General features: G+C 36.4%; 1 protein-coding gene across 3 annotated transcripts in view; it reads right to left on the reverse strand.

Moving 5' to 3' along the window:
- Positions 1-1,350: 1,350 nt before the first annotated feature.
- The window catches only part of ttc13 (tetratricopeptide repeat domain 13), a 22,537-nt gene continuing 6,651 nt past the window's right edge, over positions 1,351-17,236 (reverse strand). For 2 of the 3 annotated variants that reach the window (XM_015038729.1, XM_015038728.1), the window contains exons 3-23: positions 15,922-15,997; positions 15,780-15,850; positions 15,616-15,681; positions 14,649-14,741; positions 13,698-13,814; positions 13,502-13,612; positions 9,770-9,852; positions 9,532-9,673; positions 9,281-9,455; positions 7,995-8,151; positions 7,099-7,229; positions 6,879-7,011; positions 5,749-5,841; positions 5,583-5,666; positions 4,850-4,934; positions 4,042-4,151; positions 3,219-3,354; positions 2,968-3,047; positions 2,803-2,881; positions 2,058-2,137; positions 1,351-1,983 (exon numbers count right to left, since the gene is read on the reverse strand). In XM_015038729.1, the coding sequence (XP_014894215.1) occupies positions 1,869-1,983; positions 2,058-2,137; positions 2,803-2,881; positions 2,968-3,047; positions 3,219-3,354; positions 4,042-4,151; positions 4,850-4,934; positions 5,583-5,666; positions 5,749-5,841; positions 6,879-7,011; positions 7,099-7,229; positions 7,995-8,151; positions 9,281-9,455; positions 9,532-9,673; positions 9,770-9,852; positions 13,502-13,612; positions 13,698-13,814; positions 14,649-14,741; positions 15,616-15,681; positions 15,780-15,850; positions 15,922-15,997 (2,217 nt within the window). In that variant the 3' untranslated portion in view covers positions 1,351-1,868. The remainder of the gene's footprint in view (positions 1,984-2,057; positions 2,138-2,802; positions 2,882-2,967; positions 3,048-3,218; positions 3,355-4,041; positions 4,152-4,849; positions 4,935-5,582; positions 5,667-5,748; positions 5,842-6,878; positions 7,012-7,098; positions 7,230-7,994; positions 8,152-9,280; positions 9,456-9,531; positions 9,674-9,769; positions 9,853-13,501; positions 13,613-13,697; positions 13,815-14,648; positions 14,742-15,615; positions 15,682-15,779; positions 15,851-15,921; positions 15,998-17,236) is intronic. The other variant, XM_015038730.1, reaches the window with a different exon arrangement.

Consider the following 17,236-nt stretch of genomic DNA (forward strand, 5'->3'; position numbering starts at 1 on the left):
TGAAGAAAAACACGTTAAAAAAAGATATTCATTTTAATTAATTTTGCTTATCATTAAAACGATACTTTCTTGATATGAGATATGAAACTTCATGTTTTAATCAGAAAGTAATTTTTAAGAGTTTTGCATCTCATTATACTGAGAAACGAAAAACTTAAGTCAAGAAACTCTTTTTAACGAGTTTTGCATCTTTTTAAAACAATAAATTTTGTTCTAAGGAGAAACTTTCAAGTTATGAGCTATGAAACTTATAGAAAAAAACAAATTTCTTGGAATTTTTCAACTTGTTATAACAAGAAACATTCTCATTTTAACAAGTTTTGCATCTGTTATAACAAGAAACCCTGATTATAACAAAATGCAACTAAACAGCTTCTGGAGACAAATTATAAAAGTACTCTGAATGCAGATTAATCCATCTATTATTTTGTATAAAATGATCAGAATAAGAATACTGTTCTGATTAAATAACAGATTATTTTTAGCAAAAAATACACATTGTATTAAATTATCTAAACATATATATTAGCCATCAGAAGCAGATTTAAGATTACAAATACATTTTTATCTAGTCCTCCAACATCTCCGAGTGATGCATGAAAACAGAAGAAATTTTTAAAAAGTGATTGTAAGTGTGAAAAAAATAAAAAATAAAAAGACTGCTTCAAGTATCCCAAGGAAAATTCAGTATCCCTGAAAGTTGTTCCAAATGGTTTTAATCCTCCGAACTCTTCTCTGCAGATCGGCTTGATTGATTGTGTCCACAAGGAAGATTTTAAAGTGCCAATTACAGTCTGTTTTTTTAGATGCTGACCTAAACCTAAAATATTTCTAGCACCCTATTTTACAGTTGAGGCATTTTAAAATGAGGTTAAGTTCAGAGGATTCCCCATGCGGATGGGTTTTGTGCTTTGGGTGCTTCAGGCCAACGAAGCAGAGGAAGAGCAAAGGCAGACACAATCGCTTCTACATCCCAAACAAAACCACAAAAACATCATCTTACCAAATACTTTGTGTTCTAGTTTCGAGTTCAAATATCTTAACACACCTGAAATAAGACAAAACTAACTCATAAGTAGGAGCTTGTTTTAAGTCAATAATTCATTAATATTGATGACAAAGTTCTAGTTTCACTGGCAGATTATTTCACTTAAAACAAGACATTTTCCCATGTTAAAAGTGAAATGGTCTGCCAGTGAAACTAGAACTCGGTTGCTAGGCGACGGGCTGGGCTTGGCTGGCGTTGCTAGGCAACGGCGCCAGTGTAACTAGAACTTACCCATCAATATTAAGGAATTATTTAATTAAAAAAGCTCCTATATCTTGCTGAACAGATACTTGTTAGTTTTCTTTTGTTTATTTCAGGTGAACTAAGATGGTTTCGCTACAAATTAGACCAAAAATGCTTGACAAAATGTTGTACTTTTGCAGTAAAAACTGAAAGATCTGTTTAAAGCTTGATATTGAGGTAAAAACGAATAAAACTAACTGGCAGCAGTGTTTATTTAATAAACTATAAGATTCATCCAGAGCAGCACTTTAACTATCAACTTGTTCATTCTTTGTGTTCATTATCAAGTAGCAGCTAATTTGTTTTACAATGACCGTCGCTCGTTTTAAAGCACTTCATAAGTCAATTTATAATAAATATGAAGCTAAGAGTGATTGTAAAGGAATACTTATGATGGTAAGACTGGGAATATTCCAAAAATGAGAGGTTCACTTTTTGGTATGAATTTAGAATATTTTTGGATCTTTTCAGTCCCGTTTTGTTTGGGATGTAGAAGTTTGTCCCTTTACTGTTATTGTGCAGAAGCTCCATTGTTAAGACTTTATTTGACAGATTTCTCTGAGCGCTGGAAGATGTTTTAAGACTTCTTTGGACAATGTGAAGACGAGTCTGTGTTGAGGACCTCGATCATCGTTCTGATGGACGGGAAGGTCTCTGCTACAGACGGAAGACTTCGGTACCAACTGGGTAAACTGGGAACAGGAAGAGTTAGAGTCACACTGGACTTTGAGAAAAACAAACGAAAGCAATCGTTTTCTAATCGTACCTTTTTAGATTCATCCAGCTCTTTGCTGTTTTACTGAAATTTTCTGGACTTGGCGCCGTCATGGCTTCAAAGTCTACCAACTGAATCAAATAAAGGCAGAAAAAAAGAATAAATTAAGGATCAATTTCTAAAGATTGAACAAAAAAAAATCTATCCATCTCTCTGCATTTAAGATTGACTGTGGCTACTATCGATTGTAGCAACCTGCGATGTAGGGAGTTGGCTGGGTGGACAAACTCCAACCTAAGATCAGAAGGCTGTTAACAATCAGTAGCAAACTGCTGGTGGATGTTTAGTGTGCTACGGAGCAGAACGCTGACGTTATTGTTTCTCCCTACAATTGATAGTAGCCACACAGGCACACCCGTTAAAAGGAAACAAACGCACCCAGTACAATACTTTCATTCTATTGACTGAGAGGTTGCCAGGCGACTGTGCCAAAAGGCATTTCCAAACGCGAGCAGAGAGTCCGAACAGAGACTAGGTGTGAGAGCGAGGAGAAGTTTTGAGTACAAGCATTACAAGTTTTGAGAAGAGAGACATGAAGTCCTGCTTTCAAAATAAAAATGTGTGCTTTTGGATTATGGCAGAAAAATTCCCCCATACTTTTCTAACAAATGATGCATATCAATGGGAATGATCATTTGTTTCTGTTTTTTCTTTTTGTCCGTTTGAAATAAATCAATAAATAATTAAATATTTTGTGTGTAAATGTCTGGTTTTATTTATTTGCTGTGATGTTTACCTTTCCCTTTGGGATTCTACCGATGACCTCTTTCCCACTGGCCATCAGTGCCCCCATCACCACCGAATACGCCACCACACTGAAGACAAAGACATCAGCCAACAACTGATACAACGTTTTGCTTTTCAACAAAAGCAGATTTTAACGTATTTGACTGAAACGCACCTGGATCCTCTGGACAGAGGCATGAGGTTGCAGAAGTAATAAATCAGAGAGAGGATCAGGTTGCATACTGCATCTGCGTCCTGAAAAAAAAAACAGGAAGAAGAGTGATGCTTTCTGCAACCGTCCAGATTAAGGACATGTTTGTTAAACATCCACATGTCAGAAAACATTTTTACTTTCTCCTGCTGTCTGTAAAATTGTCTGCGTATTTGTTTTGCTTTTAGAGAAAAGCGTTTGGTGGTAAATCTCACCCCCAGTTCGGTGGACAGCATCAGCGCCTTCCCTTTGACTGTAAGGTCTTTGTAGATGTTCTCGATCTCTGACTGGTACTGCTGCGTCCGCTCCTCTGTCGTCTGGGTTTCTACAGAGAACAACATGTTCCCCACCCTAACAGAACGAAAGGAAAAGCAACATAGGTCAACAGGCAACTTCAAATTCATACAAACATCACTTAATACTTTTATGGTCTTATATTTCCAGAGTTTCTGGAGATTCTGGGTTTAGTTTTTAGGTTTGAATAGTTTGAACTAAGAACTTAAGGCAGATATTTCTATAATGGCCGGGATTTAAATATGGAGGCTGGAAAAAACAAAAAAACAATGAATAAGTGAGTATGGATGGCTGAATGGATAATTAGGTCAGCTTATTACTGTCCTGCACCAATCAGGATCAAATAATTTTTCATAATCTTAATTTTTCTGCTCAGGCAGGATGAAAACTGTCTAAATAATAAACATAAACCACTGCAACAAACCTAAAGAAAATAAGTCGACATGGAACAAAATTATTTTTATTTCTGTAGCTTAAAACCACAGAAAAACATTTATTTTGTGCTCTTGGACTTATATAGTTCAGCTGAATGTACAATATTAACTTCAGTTATTACAGGCTGCAGTTTGTGGGAAGCAGTGACACCTAGTGGTTAAACCTGCAACAGATTTCATGTTTCCCAATTTTAGTGCAAATGTTGGGTTTGTTTATTCTGCTGTAAAGAAATTAAGCAAATATAAAATCTCACTGGACAGAAAAATGTGTTTTAAGGCCTTGCGACCGTCCGGCTCCGTCAGGGGTTACCTGTCTCCGGTGATGGTGATGGTGAAGCCGTCATACTCCTTCCCAGGATCCTTCACACTCGGCACCTTGGAGTTCACAGTGAATCCATCTCTGGTTTTACTGTTAAACTGCTTCAGGAAATAAACACACAAACAACAATCCTGGAATTTCACTGCTTAAACAGTCAAGTAACAAAGTAACAATTTTTTGATAAGCAGCCATTTTCTTAAAAATATTAAGAGCTGTTTATTTTAACATTTTGTGTCAGCTGTATTAAATACTGACTGACTAAAAACTTGTAGTTCTCATACTTTCAAACCTATTATAAAATATAACGAAACAATAACGAAAAATATGTTAAACGCTTAATTTCCAATAAACAAAAAGATATTCATACAGTAATGCCACCTGTTGCTCTTGAAGAAATGTTAAAACTTCATATTGACGCAATGTTTTTTTTCCCATCATGTTACAATTAGTCTCCATTCGGCCGCTTTTCTGCCATATTATCCTCCCTTTCATAGCAAATCGTTAGTTTTTGATAACTCACAGAGCTCACTGAATGTTTATATTTCTAAAAATAACCACATAAAGCTATTTTTAACCCCTAAATGGACTCTGTTGGACCGTGTCTCTTTTACTATCTAATATGGATCCGCCATCTTTGTTTCTGTGTCTCAAAGGCTCCACTTCATTATGATCAGCAGCGCCCTCTGCTGGATGGCGGCCAAACTACAACACTAAAAGCAGGTCTAAGTGGACGTTTTTAGTTAATCGATTGGAACTAATTTTAATCTAATAAAACATTAATCGACTGATTCCTTCTTACCTTCATTATTGGCAGCAGATCTTCTACTTTATTAACATTTTCAAGTGCTTGGCGGACCTCCAGGAGGCCTCTTGGGTTGTACGCCCTGATGAAGATGGAAAAAAGTAACTTTTTAATAAAAAGAAGGAAATGTCTTTGTTATAACTGCAAATAAGGCCATTGCAGGTATAAAAAAAAGGAGTAAATTTCTGCCAAATTTTGAGATTAATCTCATACATATTCTAAAAAAAAAAAAAAAAAAAATTCTGAGCTTAAAAAGTCAAAACTTTGGTCAAAGAAACTTAGAAATCAAGAAATACATTTTTTTATTTTTTTAGAAAAAAACCTGGAAATTTCTGAGCTTGAAAAATTGACAATTTTCTAAAAAAAAAAAATTATTACATTTCTGACTTTTAAAAATCTAAAATGTTTGGCTTCTGAACACCTTTTGAGTCTCAAAAGTCCAGAATTTTGTTTATTGACGTCATTTTTTTTCTTTCAACATTTTAAATGTTCAAATTTCCGTTTTTTCTGGAAAATTCATGAGATTAACCTAAAAATTTCAAAGTTTTTTTTGTCTTTTTCTCAGAACTTTGTTACTTTTGGAGCTCAGAAATCTCAGAGATTTTTCTAGAAAATTTCTGACAATTTCAAAATTTCTGAACTTTTGGCAGAAATGACTCCTTTTTTCTACAATGGTGTTACATACAAATAGTTTGTGAACAACATTGAAAGGAGGATTGATGTAATTTACCCGTGGTACACTAATATTCTGTCTTTAATAAACTCTAGGATGTTGTCAAAGTAGGCCAGGTATCTAATATTTATAATCTGACCCCTGAGGAGAAAGGAAACAGAGAAAACTTCAGATTAAAGGACTTTAAAGTTTCTGCGAAGGTGAAATTTGTCCACGTTGTGACCTGATGAGATTGATGTGATTGTTGAAGCCTCGACTGAGGCTCCTGGCTGGCATCTGGTCCAACCACAGAACCGGCTGGTCCGGATCTGCAATCCTGCAGGAACAGGAAAAGCCTCATTAGTGAACTTACTCAGAAATACGTCAGAGTAAAAACCAAGATTTCTGTGATACACAAAAATAAAACCATCCAGTTGAAACCTGAAGTTTACACCAAAAAAAGACGCATTCACCTTTTTTTCTCACTGTTTGAGGTTAAATCAGAACAAAATTATCTTGTTTTAGGTCAGTTAGAATAATCAAAATTATTTCTACTTGCTAAGCAGCACAATAATAAGAGATCTGTTTATTAATGTGGCGTTATTTGCTTTAAGAGCCTGCTCCTGGGGAACAAGCTCTTAAAGCAATATGGCAGGATGAGGGCAAATCAATGCTAACATCTTTTAGGCAAATATATTTTAAGTATCAGTAAAAGAGCAAAAAAAGGTTAAAATCTAAGACGGCTCATTTGGGCCATTGTAGATAAAAAAAAAGATGTATATTTCTGCCAAAAAACCTCAGAGATTTTGAGAATAAACTCAGAAATTTTCTAGACAAAATACAATTTCTGAGCCCCAAAAGTCAAAAACCTCCAAGAAAAAAAAAATCAAATTTTGAAAAAATAATCTCACAAATTTTCTAGGAAAAAAAAAAGAAAGTTTCTGATTTATAAACGTCAAAAATTTTCAAGAACTCAAATTCTGAGATCTCAGAAATTTTCAAGAAAATACATACATTTCAGAGTTTCAAAAGTCAAAAAAGTTTGACTTTGAAACTCATAAAAAAATCAAAATTCCCAGCATAAAAGAATTAGAAAAAGTAAAAATAATTATTTCTCAACCAGATTATTGCAAAAGTCTTGCAGTTACTCAAACAATTTGAGGAGCAAACAGAACAGAAGTTGATATTAATCTCATCTCTTAAGTTTTATCTTTTGTACAGAACACCTAACTGCACTACTTAAATCATTTATATATTTACAGATTTTCTGCAGCATTTACTACAGTCTAAGCATCATGAAATGAACAAGTTTTCTCTCTTAGTTTTCCAAAACTATGAGACAAACCCATAAGGTGAATGAGGTTTTTCTCTGACCTCCTCCATTTGACGGCTATGTCAAACATGTCTCTCCACTGCATTTGCCGGGTCTTTCCGTTAACTCGCACTTTGGAGCTGCTCCACGTCCGGTGCATCGCCTGCATCACCTCCAGCGTTGCTAACCCCATCGCTTTGAAAACAAAGCAAAAAGAAACGCTTCGTGTTTTATCTCTTTTCTAAAGCCTGATCTGTGACTTCAGGACGGAGCCGCCGGTACCTCTGTGTATTCTTTTGTTTGGCAGGAACCCGGGCGTGTCGTACTGCATCAGCGCGCCCAGATGGTCGGCCGTGCAGATCAGCTTCTGGACTTCGGTGCTGTAGCTGTCGAAGTTCTGAGGCAGAACGTCTCTGAGGAGCAAAAACACGACGGATGACGTCACTTCATGATGTTTATGATGAGGTTTTCAGGAAGTCTAATAAATGTCGAGCTTTGATTGATTAACGTGAGCATGAAATAACTTGAGAAAACTATGGTGGGTTAAAACATCAGAGCATGTTTTGTACGGTTCAAACTGATCCTAATCAACCTTAGTCAGGATTTCTGAAGTTCTTTTTCCAATTTGGAGCATGCACATGTACACACTGTTCCTTCTATTAACTACTTTACTCTGAACCTTATCATTATAATTAATGTCTGCACACTGTGAGCGCTTGGAACCAAACTCAAATTCTTTGTGCTCACATCTTAGCAATGAAGTAGATTATTATTAATTTTCCCATTTTCAAGACAAATATTGGAAAGTTCCTGAAATGACAACTAATAAAACAGACTATAAATAATCTACAGCAGGTAACCAATATCTAAACTACATTTAGTTTAAACAAGACAATAAAAAAAATAACAGTTTTAGCTTCACCTGGTTCAAATCCACTAACTGAAAACTATACGATTGCATTTTAGGCAACAAAATGTTTATTTAAAAAGGAACTGAATTATTTGTTCATTTGCCTCTATTAATGTGTTTCTAATATTGCATAAAAAACTTAAGAGGTTAAATGAAAAATCTGCAGAATGTTCCAAATATTTTTAATCGATTAATCGTCAGAATAATCGATTACTAAAATAATCGTTAATTCCAGCCCTATCTGCTGTCATGAATGCGTCACACCTACTTTATATGTGGCTGCAGGCCAGGCTGCTCCTCATAGTCCTCTATTAAAAACGGCAGGTTTTTGGCCCAGTGGTTCTTAAAATTCCCCGGTAAGTCCTGGTCCACGTTGTACTCCGCTACAGGGATATCCAGGTGGGAATGCAGGTAACGGGAATACTCTGGAGGGCGGGGGGGAACAGCTCAATAAACTCCAGGTAAAACCAGATATAACTTTACATTTCTCACTGTTGGACTTAAATTCAGATGAAACTTTAACTGTTTTAGATCAGTTAGGATTACTAAGTCTGTCAAATATCAGAATAATTAGAGAAAATGTTTAGAAAAAGACTTAATCAGCTAAAGTGGAAACACACCTGTAGAGTAAGTTTCTCCCATCCACTGTTGGGTCTGTACCTTACCAGAGGCACAAAATTCAGAAAAATTTCAAAGTCCAAACCTCCAGTTTGGAGGGGAAGACTCAATTTTTCTGAGATGCTAATTCCATGGTAATTTGCAACCTCTGCTTCTTTTGTATTACAGTCATGTGTCATTTTGTGACATTTTGAAGATTTGCTCAAAATTCAAATGCCAACTGGAAGAAATCATAGCTTCTGTTAGGCTTCTTTTTGGCACCGGGACAACGACTCTGATTGCTGTACGGATACAGTTTTCATGATAAATGATGCAATGAATTCCAACTTTCAACTACATTTATTTTACATTTGTCAACAGTTAAGGCATGGGTCCGTTAGGACTCGACTGGGGACCAGAACTGGAACATTTGTTACATTTTTAGCTGGTGGGGTTCACGTTCATGCTGCACTGTCAAACAAACCAAACTAACTGGAAAATCCTGTTCCCCTCCTCACCAGTGGTGGCGCTGCACCAAGAACTACTGAGGGAAACGACACAAAGCCTCTGAGGAAGAGAGAGTTATATTTTAGTGGTTGTAGGATTTCTCTTTTGTCTCTGGTAATAAACCATGAGCCATTTCTCCCTGTAGTCCTAAGCCAACACATTTGTTTTGGTTGTATTTACCCAGAATGCACTGCGCTATAGTTCGCTTCCTGCTTTTGGAGCGGTATCCAGTCCACTTGGGGTTCATATATGCTCTCAAACCGCATCAGGGTTCACTTTACCTGAACTGAAATCTCAGTTTTAGGTTGATCCGTCTCCCTTTACTCCAGTCTTGCAGGTTATACTGAGAAATTCCCAACTTCTACAACCATGACCCCTCAGAAGTGTTGGTGTTACAAAACAGTCACTGTTTTTGCTTCAGTGTGTGTGTTAAAGTGCAGGCCCACTCACCTCGGAGGTATTTCACTTTGAGGTATTCGGAGCTGGCCTTTTGCCCCAGCAGGGGGTCGTTCAGCATGACTTTAGTCTGAGCTTTGATGCCCTCGTAGAACTGACCCATGGCCACGTGGCTCAACCCCTTCATGTACTGACACACCTCGTTGTAGGGCTCCAAATGGAGGCACCTCTGTGGGAAAACAAACACAAAGTTAGGCTCACTCTGCTGACCGTGGTGCGGCGTAAAGTGGTGAGTGTTTCTGCACCTTGAAGCTCCCGATGGCCTCCTGCAGAGAGCCATGGTGGTACAGCATCATGCCCCGGAGCTGCAGAGACTGGATGTGGTTCTGGTTCAGCATGAGGGCCTTCTGGAAGCTCTCCATCGCTGATTCAAAATCCCCCAGTTCTCTGAAGGGAGAGGAGAAAAGGAGAAGCAACACTGGTTTTCATCAGAGCAAAGCGGAAAAGTGGAGTGAGTTTCTATAAAAGAAAACAAAAGGAGACCTGTAAGCCTGTCCGAGGCTCTTATACGCGTCTATGAAGTCAGACTTCAACTTCAAAGCCTCTTTGAATGCATCGATGGCTTCCTGAAGAAGGAGAAACAACACACACCATGAGGAAACACTCAAACTGCACTGCAAAAACACAAAATCCCACTGGACCAAAGTTTAATTTTAATAAAATATCTCAACGGCTCCGCTTAAGGATAACCAGCAGCGCCCTCTGCTGGGTGGAGGCCAAACTAAAGACTAAAAGGAGGTCAAAGCAGACGTAATAAGTTAATCAATTGCAACTAATTTTAATCTATTAAACCATTAATCGACAATTAATAGTATGTTGAGTAATTGTTTGCATCCCTAATTGTGACTTTTTTTTTTATGGCAAACTGAAAGGACATAATGGTGAACTCACAGTTGAATCATCTTGGTTCTTGGTTACGTATGTGCATGTTTTGTTTTGTCCTACTGATTGCTTGTTTCTTGTTTAAAAACTTGTTTAAAATAAATAAATGAAATTAAATCTTCCATTTTCTGTGAATTTTTTTCTTAATTTATCCTATGGAAGAAACAAACAGTTTATGCTGACAATAGTGTGTCAGTAGATCAATGCTAGTTGAACAGGTGGCGTTGAAATTAGCCAGTCATCTCTGCCATCTGCTGCTTGCCAAATATTACTCCATTCAATAATTTACAGACTGTGAGCCTGGTCCATAAATCAAAGTGTCCGCCGCGTCCATGAAGAGAACAGAGTCATCAGATAGAGGACACATTATCTGCAATCGCCTCTGCTGCAGTTTCAAAAGATAAACCTGTCCACGGGGAACTTCCTGTCGCGATAACAGTGACCTGGTGTTTAAGGTGGTGTTGTTATTTGTGGTTGAGGCCTAGCTGCCAGTAGGCGCCTCACAGGGCTTCCCCAGGAAATGGTTCAGTCACAATTTAGCTGAAGTGATAAAAGCCACAAAGATGTATATATATATATATATATATATATATACATATATAGACAATTAGACAGATTAGACAAATTACTGTCTAATCTGTCTAAATAGGCAATAGACTTAAACTGAAATCAAAAAGTCAAGGTTTTTCATGTTTTAAAATCAGAAATTATCACATACCTAGAAAGCAACTATTTATTCAGAGAAAAGTTTCTTAATGAAAAATGTAAAAGATTTAGCTTGAATGAAAGTATTTTTGTAAAAATAAAAAGCATCAGCTGCTCAGAATAGGACAATTTATCAGTAAAATTCATCTCCAATGTTTCCCCCATAAGTCTTAGCCTTGGTGTCCCCCAAGGATGTGTCCCTGGTCCACCTACTTAGTTAATTAAAGTAACCGTATTATATAATTTCCAGGCACATTGTGCCACTTTACAGCACAATGAAGTAACTATATTACCTTCTATTGTTGTAAAAATGCTGTATATATTAAACATGACTTAAAAAATTTACTTAGCATCTGACGCCTTGAAATTGGGCCTCCGTATCTTTAAGAAGCTCCTACCCTTTCCAACATTCCACCTTCAGCACATCGTCACAACAATGCTCCTCAATTCATTGGTGAAATAAACCCCTAAAGTTTGAATTTAAGTCACAAATCCTCCACCATCAGTCTCAGCTCTGGTGTGCCTCCAGGCTGTGTTCTTAGTCCACCACTTTAGTCCAAATGCTGAGTACAATTTGGAAGTTTCAGACCCCAAATCTAAAGGCATGATCACAGAAAGGACATTATACGAGACTCTACAATTCAACAGGTCTGTAAGCATACAGACAAAAATATATGGTAACCTCGTGGTTTAGCACACAACCAGACAGGATGTGGAACAACCTTTTCTCTCAAAGTTGCAAGCAGTCTGCAAATTACAACACCAAGCCGTGGTGACAATACACAGAGGCAACTCTCATCAAAACAACTCTTATATGATCACCACTGAAGGTGAGACAAAAACGCCTTCAGGTTCTGAAAACAGCAAGAGGTTTAAATCAACACCTCTGAACCACGAAGCAAGGCTGTGAGCGTGCTCTGGAGGTTTACTTAGGTAAAACTGTCGTCACGTGGTTCCCTATTTATTCTAGCATATTGGAAAAAGTTTTGATTTATAAATGACCAACTTTTATAAAAAGTAGATTTTTAATCTCAATGAGACACACCATAGGAAATTAAAGAAATTTTGTCAAACATTATTTGCTGTGATAGCTTTGAAATGTGCACCGGTGTGGATTTAACAGGTTCTAAAGTGTCAAGATGGAGTACGCTGCTTTGACTTTCTTTTTCCATGTTTAAGGCAAAAGTAGAAACTTGGGAAATAAATTTAGAATCCTTTAATAAACCCAACATGCTTTCTGATAAATATGAGCTGAATTAATGACAAAGCAGGTCAAGCCAACAGCTTTGCTTTTAGTTTCAAGCATCCAGCATGCCGATGTGAGTGGAACTTCAACAAGGCAGCAGCTGGTTAAATTTCATATAAAATTCTGTGGTATGCATGAATGATGTTACAGTAAAGGCAGAGCATGATATTCTCTAAGCTGCTGGGTCTTTGTACAGTCATTTAATAATGAAATTTAATAATAAGAAAAATGACAGAGGGAGATAAAAGCGCTTTTTTTACATTCTACATTAATATGAACCTTTATTTAATCAAATAAGAAAACTCATTCAGATCTAAAATCTTTTTTTAAAGAGGGACCTGGAAAGATAGTAGCACTTTTTACAAATATTAACTAGGCCTGTAGCAATAAGCAATAAATCAATTAATCACACGATAAATTAAAACTAAAATTATTTTGCATGGTTTATTGTTTCTTCTCTCTCAATTTCTAGTTTTGTTTTCAAAAGCTGGATGATAAAATTGGTGCTTTGGTCTCAAACATTATATCTGTAATGACACAGCACTATACCTCGATAGAAAATAATATTCTATTATTATCTTAAAAGTAAAAACAGATCTACTCTCTTTGGTTTGTTTAGACAGATTTGTTCATTAAACAGAAACACAACGTTGAATTTATTTACTTGTGACTTTGTTGGGGGGTTTTTTTATTATCTTGTTGTCTATTTTAATATATAATTTATCTATCCAGCAGCGAGATATTGGAAACTTATGTTTGTTAATATCAATAACACAGACCCAGAAGGGACAGATTACATTGCAGATTATTGTATTTAAAAATCTATTCCTCTTGTTCAGGGGTGTCACACTCATTTTTAGTTTGGCCAAATCAAGTTCATAAATGTGCTGATAAAACATGTTAAACTGTTAAAAATAATGAATCCTTAAAATTAATGATTTTTTTTGCAATAAAAATCAAAGTGTTTGTGGTTCTAACTCGGAAATATTTGCAACATTTGCGCTTGTTTATGATGGTAAATGCAACTTTTTATTACTCGCTACTTAGATCCCGGACTATAATCCGACATCAATTAAAGCTGAGGCAGCTGTTTAGTACAAGTAAGAAAGTTTTTGACAATGTTTGAGAAAAATCTGCAATAAACTCCCAATTATGTATTAGTGAAAAAAGTGCAAGGATTTGTTGATTTTGTGTGAATTTCCACGATAACTTGCAAGAAACTGGAGGGACTGATAGATATAATTCAGCAGTAAACAGATAAAATCTCCATTGATTAGTTTAGTCTAGAATCTAGAGGGCGTATAAATGGCGGACCGGATTTTGCCCACGTGCCTCGAGTTTGACACATGTGCTCTTACTGAAAGCATCTGGGACGAGAATACCTTCAGCATTCCTCTGTGAAAAAAGGTGAGGCCCTTATAGAGCATGGCGATGGGCTGGTTCTTCTTCAGCTCTAAGGAGCTCTGGAAGTCCTCCATGGCTGCAACGTAATCCTGGACAGAGCATGAAAAATGTGAATCGTCCACATGTGAAAACAGGAGCACAAACATGCAGATGTGCTGCGTTTGCCGGTCAGACCTCAGAAATAAAGAGCAGAGTTCCTCTGTGCCTGTAGAGGCGAGCTGACGGCTGCAGCTGGATGGCTTTGGTGAGGTCACTCAGAGCCTCGCTGATCCGACCCAGAGGCGACAGAATCTGAACAACAAATGTGTACAAATATCAGAACGGACTTTAAAAGTAATGCAAGAAAAGTAGAAATTAGAATTTAAAGCAGAAAAACTGCCAGATGAATGAGTTTATACAGAGTTAAACTGTTTGTGGTTCATTAAAACAAAGCTGCAGAAAGTGGCACAAAGAGGAAATGGTTGGTAAAACACCTTCAAAAACATGGGGAGTGGTGCAGATCAGGTTTCACAGTATTCAACTCACCTGCATCACAGCTGCTTCTGCATCAAATACACTGCAAAAAACACAACCTAACCCAGGATTTATGGTCTATTACTAATGTAAAGGTATTACTACACCTGAACCTGACTTAAAAGTAACTTTTCAGCAAAATAAAGGAGCTTGTTTCATGTCAATAAAATGTTCTAGTTCCACCATCAGATTATTTCACTTATAACATTTGTGTAAAAACAGTTGAACTAGTAACTTTTCATCAATATTAATTAATGATTGTCTTAAAACAAGCCCTTATACCTTCCCAAGAAGTTGTTTGTAAGTTAGTTTTGTCTTATTTCAACTGAACTGAGATATTTACACTAGAAACTAGACAGAAATACTCGGTAAGGTTTTGTGTGTTTGCAAAAACTTTATTTTTATCTATATTTTTTCACATCTAAAATAATTTCTGCCAACTGAAGAGGCAGAATCTACACGTATAATGTATAACATAATCAGGCATAGAGTGTCTGCAGTCCCCTCTACTTTGAAAACAATGTGCAGAAATGCTTTAAGAAAATGATCTTCCATGGGAGTAACAGTTTGTTTTATTGTCGCCGTGACCTTTGACCTCGGTTTAGGCCTCACCTCAGCTCTCTGCTCATAAACTTCGGGCCAGTTCGGCTCGAGTGCGATGACCCGGTTGAGCTCGTACAGCGCCAGGTCTGCGTTCTTCATGTCCTGGCAGGAAGATGAAGTTACAGTTTAACTTAAATCTTTAAAAAGACACAGTTCAGTTTTAATTTTAGATGTATCTATTAATTTCTTCTAAATCACAAGTTTGCATGCATTTCCTCAGTGCTTGGCAGCATTGCTTTCGAAATGAATAATTGGGTCAAACTGTTTTGCGTTTCTTTCTTCTGATAAAAGTCCAAAATTTTCCATTTTTGGAGATCAGAAATTTCCACATTTTTTCTAGAAAATTTCTGAGAATCTGAAAAATTTCTAGGAAATATTCGACTTTTCAGACTCTGACATTTCCTTGTTTTTCCTAGAAAATTTCTAAGCTTAATCTGAAAATTTCCAAGTTTTCTGCAGGAAATGTACTCCTTTTGTTCTGTCTACAATGGTCCAAACACACCTTCATAGATGACTGATGCATTTAGCAAACAGAAATACTTTTGGTAAACCTAACAGACCTAAAACAGGAGAAGGTTTGTCTGATTTAAATTCAGACAGTGTGAAAAAAATCTTTTATTCTCTGTATCTAAACAGTTGTGTAAGGTCATCCCAATGCTGGTTTAAAGTAATACAAACAAAAAAACACAAAGGTAGAGAAGCTGTGCTTAACAGCGCAATTAAAGTTTTTCTAGAATCTAAATTCATTGGATTAAATTTATTGTTGCAATAATAATCTGCTGTTATTTTGATTACTTCCTAAGAAATTAAACTCAGAAAGCTGCTTTGGTTTTTGCAGAACTATAAAACTAAAAATACATCAAATTCACACTCAAAACTGAAACTGAAATTTTTACAGGCTGGAACTCTATAAAAAGCTTTAAACAGAGTAAAACAGAAATGAAAACATGTTGTGCATTTTGCCAGCGTCACTCACCTGCAGACTTTTCTTGCCATAAGCTATCCCTCTTCCGTAGATGGCGCTGACCAACTCAGGGTCGCTCTGCGTCAAAAACAAAGCATGTTATGAAGAATATCTCTGTCTGGAGAATTAGAAAATGCTTTTACATGTTATGAATTTAAAGTTAGATGCTCACACACCTGAAGTAAGAGGGAGAAATGTTTAATGGCCTCGTCATAAAGACCGTTTCCTATCAGAACGTAGCATATGGCTGCAGAGGGAAGAAAAACGTGGAGGTAAAAGAGTTTTTAAAAAGCCTCTTAAATATGGATATCAACTCACCCAGTTCCTCGTTTGTGTTTTGGTTGTCTACAGGGAAGGGGATTTTCTTTTGCTCTATAAACAACTTGGCCTGGTTCTGTGGGGAGATCAAAACCAGATCGATTACACCGACACAGGAAGAAGAAATGAGAGAAACATAAAGATATCGCACAGAAATGCAAAACGGCATATCGGTTTCCTGTGTGAGGTGGATGCATAAAAGTTTCCCGTTTTGAGCCTTAAATTTAACGATGCAAAAAACAGAAATCATTTCACACCCTTAAAAAAGAGCCTCTGATCAGCCATAAATACATTTCTGCTGTTCCAGTCGACTTTTTCCGGCATCTTCACAGCAAAAGGAAAACAAAAAAACACTTTTCTTATTCAGGAAAACGTTGAGCGGTGGACGATACGGCTGAAAAACGTATCAAGACACAACATTCTTTTCTACCAGATAGAGAAAAAAGGGAGAGTAAATATTCACCAACAATTTTGAGATTAAACTGGGAAATTTTCTAGCATCAACTTGGATGTTTCTGAGCTCCAAAAGTCAAAAATCTGCAAGAAAAAAATCTAATTTTTTTTCTGAGTTCGAGAAGTCGTAAATTTTCACTAAAGGAATGCTGCTATTTGCATTTTGGGCAATAAAAGGTTTATTCTCTCATTTAAAAAAACAGAACTGAATTATTTATTTATTTGTTATAATATATGTAATATTGTTAAAAAAAATTAAGCATTAAGTGGTTAAATGAAAAATCTGCAATTTGTGCCAATTTTATCCGATTAATCGATTAATCGTCATATTAACTGATTAATAAAATAACCGTTAGTTGTAGTCCTAGTAAGGTAATGAATGTTCTTATCTTATATTCTGGCACATGTTCAGCACTTTTTTTTGAAAATGCTTAATTTTTGGAGGCTTTTTTCACCCAAAATTGTTTTCAATTAAGTTATGATATTTTTCCATTTCTAAAAATTCTGAATTTTTTTCAACCACATTAAAATGCACAATTGTGTTGACCGATATTCTGCTTCTCCAAATAGAGACAACCATCTGGACAAAAACTAACCACATCTGCTATACTTTAGCTGTATTAGCTCTAAAGGATGAACATTCACTTCTTTGGAATAATGAAATAAAATGTCGAAATCCAGACGCTGGTGTCTTTGAATAGTCCCAAGTCCATAAAAAAAAAATCAAGGTAAGCTTGTAGTACAGGGTGTGGCTATCAGTACGGAGGACTACACCCAGAACATAAAACAATCTAAAATCAACAGATTAGGGCTGAAACGATTCCTCGAATGATTCGAGTACCTCGATTACTAAAATTCCTCG

Source organism: Poecilia latipinna, unplaced genomic scaffold (assembly GCF_001443285.1).
Source record: "Poecilia latipinna isolate Pla-1442-1.1 unplaced genomic scaffold, P_latipinna-1.0 Scaffold450, whole genome shotgun sequence".
Lineage (NCBI taxonomy): Eukaryota > Metazoa > Chordata > Actinopteri > Cyprinodontiformes > Poeciliidae > Poecilia > Poecilia latipinna.